The 9,826-nt window shown below is 40.9% G+C and overlaps 1 protein-coding gene across 2 annotated transcripts; it reads right to left on the reverse strand.

The window, feature by feature from the left end:
• Nucleotides 1-8,126, reverse strand: slc35c1 (solute carrier family 35 member C1). Of its 2 annotated transcripts, XM_080442022.1 has the most exons (5): nt 8,105-8,126; nt 7,190-7,249; nt 5,695-5,929; nt 4,760-5,048; nt 1-1,816 (listed from the first exon to the last, which is right to left on the reverse strand). In XM_080442022.1, exons 3-5 carry the CDS (start codon nt 5,896-5,898, stop codon nt 1,233-1,235), a joined length of 1,077 nt encoding a protein of 358 aa, XP_080298148.1. In that variant the 5' UTR covers nt 5,899-5,929; nt 7,190-7,249; nt 8,105-8,126; the 3' UTR covers nt 1-1,232. The 2 variants fall into 2 exon arrangements, with proteins under 2 accessions (XP_080298148.1, XP_080298147.1); XM_080442021.1 differs by lacking the exons at nt 7,190-7,249; nt 8,105-8,126 and having other exon boundaries at nt 5,695-6,041.
• Nucleotides 8,127-9,826: the final 1,700 nt, after the last annotated feature.

A 9,826-nucleotide genomic window follows, 5' to 3' on the forward strand; every position in this document is an offset into this window, starting at 1 on the left:
CTTTGGGTTTTGTTTATTGCAATGGAAAATCTGTCTCAAGACATTCAAAATATCCCAGTTGGTTTTGTTGACTGACATGAGAATATGATATAGTATAATGTACCTTACTTACACAATGACACTGTGTAATGGCAGCATTTATTAAAAAATTCCTGAACCAGACACCAAAAAAAAAAGAGAAAAAGATACATAATTATTCTAGCAACTTTCTTTGCCTCTTAATAAAGTCATGAAAGAAAATGAACGTACATCGACAGCAGTTGTATCAAAGTTACTTCATTCTTTGTAATGGCTCAGTCAATCAAAAATAAATATACCCATACCCTGTCTATGAATGAAAAAAATACATTAAACATACCCTATGTTTAAAAAAAGACAAGTTACACTTGGGTAATATACTTCATTCATTTTCTAATAATTCATTCCTAATGAAATGTGAAAAAGTTTTACAAAAAACACGGCAATATAAGGCCATCATTATGTGGCAACAACTGCGACCCACACTAAGTCAAACGTATATAAACTATAAATCATAAACTATACCACCCCACCACTCTACCCAACTGAGATCTTACAGATACAGAACATACTGGTAGCTCTGCATCTAGTTATAAATTCCATGTACGCATGTCCTTCACATATCTTCAGAACCGTAACCCATCCACATTTGGCAGGCATACCGCTGACACCTCAGGAGAGCGCAGTGTCCATCGCATGAGCACCAGTTCTCCACAACAAGGACCGCTCGGAACGGCGGCCGTGCCCCCAAAACGGGCATCGCACTCGTGTCCCAAATAGGAACGGCCCTGTCTATTATTATCGGCCGATGTTTATCTTTTTTTTTTATGACATCGGTATCGGCAATTATGCCGCCAGTGTGTCCCGATTTTGAACCACTTTCAAACAAATTTTCAGAATTTTCCAAAGATAGCCAATATACAAGCTGACAGGGTGTCGCGTTGTGATGCATTGTGAGCTTGTAGATCGGCTGTTTTTGACGTTTTTTTTTTCATTATTGTTTTTAATGGCTTAGGTGGTTAAATAAAACCCTTTTTTCCACTTTTTCTTTTAAAAAACAAACAAAATATCAGTCAAAATATCAGTAATGGGTGCCTCTTCAAAAATCGAGATTGGACCCAAAAATCTGGCATCGGTCGGGGTTCTAATCCCAAATGTCACACACAGACGGTCGGTCATCTGTGCAGCACGAGAGAAAAAAAAAAGGCGCCGGTTTACACCCCAGGGTCGCTCTTCTCCACCGGCAGCAGCCTCTCTTTGGCGGCGTCCTGCGGCGGCGGCGGCGTCTGGACCCTCTTCATCTCCAGGCTCTTGACCCAGGTGTAGGCGGAGGAGCCCCCGAGCACCATCATGTTACTGGTCCACCACAGCACACTCTTGGTGGAGGAGTAGTACAGCACGGCGATGACGGTCTGCGCGCACGCCTTGGCCGTGCCGGAGACGTTGTGCGTGAGCGGGCTGGTGTGTTTGATCTGGAGGCCCGACACGTAGCCGATGGCGAAGCCGAACACGCCGCCGAGCGTCATCATGCCCCAGAACTTGGCGGTCATGAGGTGGGCGAAGGCCACGAGGCGGCCCACCTCGCCGAACACCAGGATGAGGGGGACGAACAGGACGCAGGCGTTGACGTTGTTGTAGAAGGACAGCTTCCAGATGTTGCCGTCCACGGCCGGCATCACCTTCTTGGTGTAGATGGCGTTGAGGGAGACGCAGGCGCTGGCCAGCACCCCGAAGAACACCCCCGTCCAGGAGAGGGACCCCGCCAGACCCTCCTGGTCGACGCCCAGCCAGAATCCACCTGAAACACACACACACACGGGACGACACGCAGGGGATCTCAGATCCAGTGGTGGAAAGTAACTAAGTACATTTACTTAAGTACTGTACTTAAGTACAATTTTGAGGTATTTGTACTTTACTTCGAGTATTTCCAATTTCCAATACTTTTACTTCTACTCCACTACATCTCAGAGGCAAATGTTGTACTTTTACTCCACTACAATTATTTGAAAACTTTAGTTACTAGTTACTTTTCAGATATAAATTATGATATAATGAAACATACATTAACCACTTTAACCCTATTTTATACATAGGCTATTTGAAAATAGCAGATCTACAAGCTCTCAACGCGTCGCATCGCGACGCGTTGTGAGCTTGTAGATCGGCTATTTTCAAATATTTAGTACTTTTACTTTTGGTACTTTAAGTACATTTTTATGCCAATACTTTTGTACTTTTACTCAAGTATTTTTTTAATTCTGGACTTTTACTTGTAACAGAGTATTTTTATATTGCAGTATTGGTACTTTTACTTAAGTAAAGAATTTGAGTACTTTTTCCACCACTGATCACATCGTTTCGATTGTCCGTTCATGAAGGGCAATCGATTGATTTGAAATAACTAAATCGCCGCCTTCGGGGTGAAAACCTAGTATGTCCGAAAGCGCTACTTTCTAGCAAATACGTTGTGAGCTTGTAGATCGGCTATATTCACGTCTTTTGTGTACCACTGTAGTACGACAAAATAGGGCATTCATTTACCAAAAAAAAAATACGTAAAAGTTGAAGAATGGAGATTCAGCCTGACAAAATAATGCTGAACTTACTATGTTTGAAATTATGCTCCAGATGTGCACTGATCGCAAACTATATGTAATCATCACACATCTGGGCTACTTTCCTGGCCTAGATAAATTACCCATTCATTCCAGACTAGGAGGTCCAAATGCTTTTTGAAAATATTCATATTGGGGTAAAAGAAATGATGCCATTACCAAATACTGAGAATATAACTGAAGAGACAACAGCTGCCCTCATACCTTCATCAAATCCCACCAACTCCAGCCAATTCAGTTTTAAAAAAAAGAGCTACATCATCAGGCAAACTTTATTTGTGCTGGTGGAAAGTATAACTGAGTACATTTACTCAAGTACAGTACAACTTTTACCTTACTTGAATACTTTATCATGTCTAGGACATGATATAGTAATAATGAGTAGTTTCAGTAGTTTTTAAATGCCACCTTGGCCTGTGTTTGTCTTGGCTTGGATGAAGATGTCGTCTCCTTTGTACTTTGCACCCAATAAAAAGCCTTTCAGCTGTCTGAGCTGCTCCAGTGATATCCACCATATTATCTCACAACTAAGTCACAACTGCTGCAGCAAGTGAACATTTGTTCAAAGATTGTTGGACAACCACTTCAGAGGCTCTATACATCTACGTATAATGACAGTATGATAAGGCTCTATACATCTACGTATAATAACAGTATGATAAGGCTCTATACATCTACGTATAATAACAGTATGATAAGGCTCTATACATCTACGTATAATAACAGTATGATAAGGTTCTATACATCTACGTATAATAACAGTATGATAAGGTTGGCAAGGAATATCACTTCAAACACTAGCCATGCTTTGTATGGAGAATATAGGTTGCTGCCTTCAGGAAGGAGATACAGTGTTCCTACATACTATAAGGTCAAACTGAAGAGGTCCTTTGTCCATCAGACGACACTGAGCCTTAATCAGGAGTTATAGGCCAGGGGTAGGCTGAGTGGTGGACATTGCTCTTGTCTTTGCATGTCTTTATGTATGTATTTTGTTGTCAAATGTGTGTACTGTTATATGTTGCATACATGGCTGTTGGGTCGCAAGACAAATTTCAGTGCAAACTGACAATAAAGTATTATCGTATCGTATCGTATCGTATCGTATCTCAGGAGGCAAATATTGATCATAATTATTATTGGTTAATAGAGTTGTTTCGATACCGAGACCAGTATCGGAAAAGCTGCCGATACAGCCTAAAATGCTGGTGTCGGTATCGGCGAGCATGCCAGTCTATGCCATTCCGATACAACGTCATTTATCACATGAAGTTTGATTTAGTCATATTTTCAATGCTTCAGTTGACTGTTTTATACTCGTACTGTATTATTTACATTACTATTTTAGTTTCGTTTTTTTTTACTTGTAGCTGCATTTTAACAATTATGAATGCAATTTAGATTTATTCCTAGATCAGTGGTTCTCAACCCTTTTAATTTCAAGGACCCCCATAACTCTGAGAGTGAACAAATGGAACCAAATGGTCCATTTGGTTCCATTTGTTCACTCTCAGAGTTACAGACCTGTAAGGGTCCATTTGGTTCCATTTGTTCACTCTCAGAGTTACAGACCTGTAAGGGTCCATTTGGTTCTATTTGAACACTCTCAGAGTTACAGACCTGTAAGGGTCCATTTGGTTCCATGTGTACACTCTCAGAGTTACAGACCTGTAAGGGTCCATTTAGAACCCCCTCAAGGAACCCAGATAGTGCCTGGAACCTCTGTCCTAGATTTGTTTAAGTTACACACTGGTATCGGACCGGTACTCTGTATCGACCAATACGCAAGTATCGGTTATAGTTATCGGGAATATAGATCTACAAGCTCACAACGCATCTCAGTGAGCTTGTAGAGCTGCTATTTTCAGAGCGCAACACCCGAGCGCAACCAAACATAAAATGACTTGTCTTTTAGTTCTACTGGATCTCTTCTCCACTAGATCCCTCACTAACATTTTAGTCTAGTTTTTATTTGTGGACGAAATTGTCAATATATTTAGTCATCATAGCTTAGTTTTTGTCAGTGAAAAAAAGGTAGTCGACGGACATTTTTCGTCATAGTTTTAGTCGACGAAATCAACACGTGTTGTGGTCCAAACCTGCAAGACAAAGGGTGAACCCACCTAGGATGACCCCGCAGCAGATGATGGCTCTGAGGGAGGTGGTCTGCTTGAGGATGACGTAGGACAGCAGCACGTTGAACACGGTGCTGAGCGAGCGCCCCACCGTGTAGAAGGCCACGCCCACCAGCTTGAGGCACAGGTTGTTGAAGGTGATCATGGAGATGAACACCACGGACAGCGGCAGCACCTCGCGGGACGTCTTCAGGTCGAAGCGCACCGAGGGGAAGTCGATGAGCCCCGGGCACAGCGCCGACAGCAGCTGCATGGCCCAACACAGCGCCACCGTCACCTGTTAGGACACACACATACACACACACACACACACACACGCACACGCACACACACACACACACACACACACACACACACACACACACACACGTTACAACAGGGGGGCCGAGTTACAACAGGGGGGCCGCCAAATCTTTGCGATAGGATCTTTTTTACATTAACTACTTGAACCCTGGCATCCCTTGAGGGGAATAGCAGAAAAAAATGCCGAAAATAGCAAATCTACAAGCTCACAAGTGAGCTTGTAGATCTGCTATTTTTGGCAGAGGTTTGGTGTAGACTGGAGGTAAAGTATTGAGGATTTAAGTGGTTAACTGTCTGAAAATACACATTGACATGAATCCAACACAATACCTCGTGCTGTTTACAAGTCTGTCTAATAAACAGTGGTGGAAAGTAACTAAGTACAATTTTGCATAATAAGTACTTTTACTTTTGGTAACTTAAGTACAATTTGATGCCAAAATACATTTTGAATTCCGGACTTTTACTTGTAACAGAGTATTTCTACATTGCAGTATTGATACTTTTACTTAAGTAAAACATGCGAGTACTTTTTCCACCACTGCTAATCAATCAATCAATCAGTCAATCAGTCAATCAGTCAATCAATCAATCAATCAATCAATCAATCAATCAGTCACCAGGCACTGGAAGAAGGTGACAAAGAGAGGCGCGTCCAGGTCTCGGTTGTCCAGCAGGTAGTTGTTGAGGAACACCATGGTGATGGAGATGAACCAGTAGAGCGCCACCACCAGGCCGATCTTCGCGGCTCTGAGGACGAACGTCTCCCCGTGTTCCTCCTGGTCCGCGGACCCCCCGGAGGAGGACGAGCCGCCCAAAGCCATTCTGAGGATGCTGGAGCGCTTCAGCTGGATCCTGTTCATGACAGAGAAGATGTGTGGGGGGGGTTTTAGGACGCTTTACACATTAAAAACACGATCTAAACGCTTCATCTGACTCCAGTCACAACAACACTGCCTGAGCAGCACTTCCTAGAACAAACGGGCCAAGGATGTGTCGATGACGTCGCACAAAGACAGCCGCTGTGTCCAGTGTTGTTGCCATGTCCGCTTATTATAAGCGACTTTGGCCTTGTTTTTCTGTAAAATCGCTTGTAATTGTTAGTTGCGGGTTGCGGTTTTATGTAGTAGTTTTTTTTGGCTTGTTTCTAAACAAGTGTAGTTGTTTATTTGGGCTTGTTTCCTAATCCTAATGTTGTTTAAACCAGTGGTTCTCAAACATTTGCATGCCAAGGAAAGGACACCCGGCCGATACAAGATTTGTGTTGTTAAAATGTTTCGAAAATATTCCACATTTTTCACATCTTGGAGATTCTTTTTGAAAATAGCCGATCTTCAAGTTCACAGCGCGTCGCATCGCGACACGTTGTGAACTTGTAGATCGGCTATTTTCAATTAGCCTAGTAGTTGCTTCTTTTGGGCTTGTTTTCCTACAGCTGCTTGCTTGTTTCTCTCACAAAATCTGGCAACGCTGGTTGTATCAAGTATTTAATAATAATAATACTACTACTAATAATAATGTTATTATTAAGCTCGGGGAAAGACATGCATCCCTGTGAACGGGATGCAATATTTGGCAGAACTTGAATCACTTTGTTCGAAGATATCGTGATGAAACGGAACTACTTCCGCGAAAGGACGCTAGGTTATGACGTCACGGACGCATCCTTCTGAAATGTAATACTTACTTCCTGGTCCGCCACAAAGGGAGGAGTATATTGAAGAAGGCAAGGTCACACGGAACACGTTTTTAGAAAGAAAGTTTCCATCATACTTTCGGCAAGAGTTCTGATGTGTAACTTAAGACCTGTCCTTGTTCAATATACTCCTTGGTGTACAATTGCCCTTTTTAAACAGGGATACTTCTGTTTAATGAGCTGTAGAATTGACTAGTAAACTACCAGTAAGTACTAGGCATACAATAATAATTCAGACCTAAAAATATTATCAATATCACATTTACTTTTGAAGATTACTTTTTGTGTGGTAATGACACTTTGCAATGAAATATATCAAATCTGAAAAACGTGTATTTTTTATATATAATATATACATTCACCCCACCAACAATAAAAACAAAAAGTAACGTATAAAAGGTACATTTTGACTTTTATACCTGGTTATGTGAGATGCCTGCCTGAGGTGCTGCCACGCGTCCTACTGCTGCTGCCACTGACTGTACATAGATGTCTCATAAGGAAGTAATGTGGTGTGATTGTATTTGTTTTACTCCTCCTCCCATGTGGTTAAGGTTACCTACAACAGAACCTGATTTTCCTGATCTTTACCAGCAGTACATAGGTCTACCTGTTGGCTGCTGGTTAAGAGCCTTCTTTCTGTGTTCTGCCCTAGCCATGGTTCACATGACACTCGTCTGTCACAACAAGCGTCATGGAACCACTTGTTCATGGTTTGAGAATGTTTTACATTTACAACCGCTACATCTACATAAACGTTCACATTTCAAATATAAAGTGCTGACCCCACCGCCACAAATGTAAAAAGTTAAAGCGCCTAGGTCTAAGTACCCGTATATTCCGTATTGTTTAATAAAAAAAAACATTTTAATCTGATCGGCAGTCATTTTCTATTTTCTTTTACTATTTTGCGTAATGTATTAGAGTGCAATACACCTCCCAACCGATAGGGGCGCGTAATTGAAAGCATATGGAGAAAATTCGGAGGAAATGAACACCGATTGGATTAAAATGCTTTTTATTGAACAATACGGAAGATACGGGTACTTACACCCAGGCGCTTTAACTTGTTGTATTGGTGGCTGTGGGATCATCACTTTATATTTGAAATGTGAACGTTTATGTAGATGTACCGGTTGTAAATGTAAAACATTCCCAAACCAGGAACAAGTGGTTCCATGACTGTCACGATATAACAGTCATGTTTCAGGGCCATGTTCTGCCCTGGTCCAGAGCTCTGCCAGGCGCGCTGCTGCTCATAGACCGATAATTCCACTGCCATGCGAGGTCTCCGTCTTTAGTAAAAAGATAAACGAAACTATTTCGCCACTCACCGAAACAAAGGCTGTTTTGTATTGTTGAAAGTCTATTTTTCGGGGTGGGAAAAGTCTCAGCACCCCACCTTCTCTGTATAATCTTTTGGAAGTGACAAAATATGCAGTATATATGTCCACCACCAGATAGAAATCATTTTATTCCACTATGCAGTGGAGTAGCTGAGGCGCCTCTGTATGAAGCCGTAGGAACAATCCCTGTCTTATATTGCCATCTAGTGGGCTACTGGTGGTATTGCTGTGTGGCCTGACCAAGAAACGACCAAAATAAGAAGCTGTTATGACATGTCCAAAATAGGGTCACTAAGTGGTTAACAGCACAGTAGAGATGCAGCAGAACAGACCGTTTGTGATGCACTTCTAAAAGGTCAAATGTATAGAATATAATAAAATGACCCGCACAGCGTCTGCACTTGCACAATAAGAACAACTTTATTTAGGCAACGTTTAGGTCAATATAGACCTTCTTCAGACATCTGCTGATAAGTAGTAGCAACACAGACAAATACAGAAACAGAGATCTCCAACAACCAATCACAGTATCCCTTGTTAATGGGGATGAGGTGTTGATCCCATTTGAAAAAGTGATCTCTCATCACAGTCAGTCTGTATGTTTTTAACTCTATGGTCTGTATACAACAGTTAATACACAATTTGTTCTGTATTGATGTGTTTATGTACTTCTTCCACAGTGTGTGAAGGATTGTGAGAATGTGTTGTTAAGATCAAGGAAGACACTGAGTATCATCTACTCATCATTGTCATTTATTATACAAGGAATATTTCTTTACCGTTTTTGGTTGATTGAGGCCTATTTGTGACCTCAAATAAAAGTCATATCATGCAGCCTGTAGGTTGACTTGTTTTTCGTAGGAAAAAGGTCTTATTTAAAAAGAACATATTGGCACATGCCTTGAGAAGAATTTGGTCAATTATATACAGTACAACCCATTGCAACTACTTTAGGTCAGTTACAAACTATAACGTTTGTCTCATACAAAAGTGGCGTGGATTTTTTGACTTGTCCAGCCCATCACATGCAGATACTCCCCCCCATCGAGGCACACACAAACACACGTGGTGGAAAAAGTACTCAAATTGTTTACTCAAGTAAAAGTATCAATACTGCAATGCAGAAATACTCTATTACAAGTTAAAGTCCGGTAATTAAAATGTACTTGAGTAAAAGTACAAAAGTATTGGTATAAAAATGTACCAAAAGTACAAATTACTCATTATGCAGAATGTCCCATTTCACAACTTTTCAAACGTATAATTGTTTTTTGAAAATAGCAGATCTACAAGCTCACAATGCGTCGCATCACGACGCTTTGTGAGCTTGTAGATTGGCTATTTTCAAATGGCCAAAATGTATGGGCTAAAGTGTTTAATGTATGTTTTGTAGGCTAATAATAATACAAATCTACAAAGTAACTAGTAACTAAAGTTTTCAAATAATTGTAGTGGAGTAAAAGTACAATATTTTCCTCTGAGATGTAGTGGCGTAGAAGTAAAAGTACTGAAAATTGTAAATACTCCAGTAAAGTAAAAAAAATACCCTCAAAATTGTACTGAAGTACAGTACTTCAGTAAATGTACTTAGTTACTTTACACCACTGAAAACACACCAGGCCTGAATAACACTACTTTTACTGAACCATTTCCATTCATATTCTGAAGCCTTAAACCTACATGTATGATAGTAAGCCTACATTAGTTATT

This window comes from Gymnoscopelus braueri, assembly GCF_963280865.1.
Source record: "Gymnoscopelus braueri genome assembly, chromosome: 1".
Taxonomy (NCBI): Eukaryota; Metazoa; Chordata; class Actinopteri; order Myctophiformes; family Myctophidae; genus Gymnoscopelus; species Gymnoscopelus braueri.

What these genes read in the sequence shown, in the direction of transcription:
- slc35c1 (XM_080442021.1), bottom strand. Translation starts at nt 5,937, where the DNA reads ATGAACAGGATCCAGCTGAAGCGCTCCAGCATCCTCAGAATGGCTTTG. An exon ending in TCACCTTCTTCCAGTGCCTG is followed by an intron (nt 5,049 to 5,694) that starts GTGACTGATTGA and finishes GTGTCCTAACAG; the next exon opens with GTGACGGTGGCGCTGTGTTG. An exon ending in CTGCTGCGGGGTCATCCTAG is followed by an intron (nt 1,817 to 4,759) that starts GTGGGTTCACCC and finishes TGTGTGTTTCAG; the next exon opens with GTGGATTCTGGCTGGGCGTC.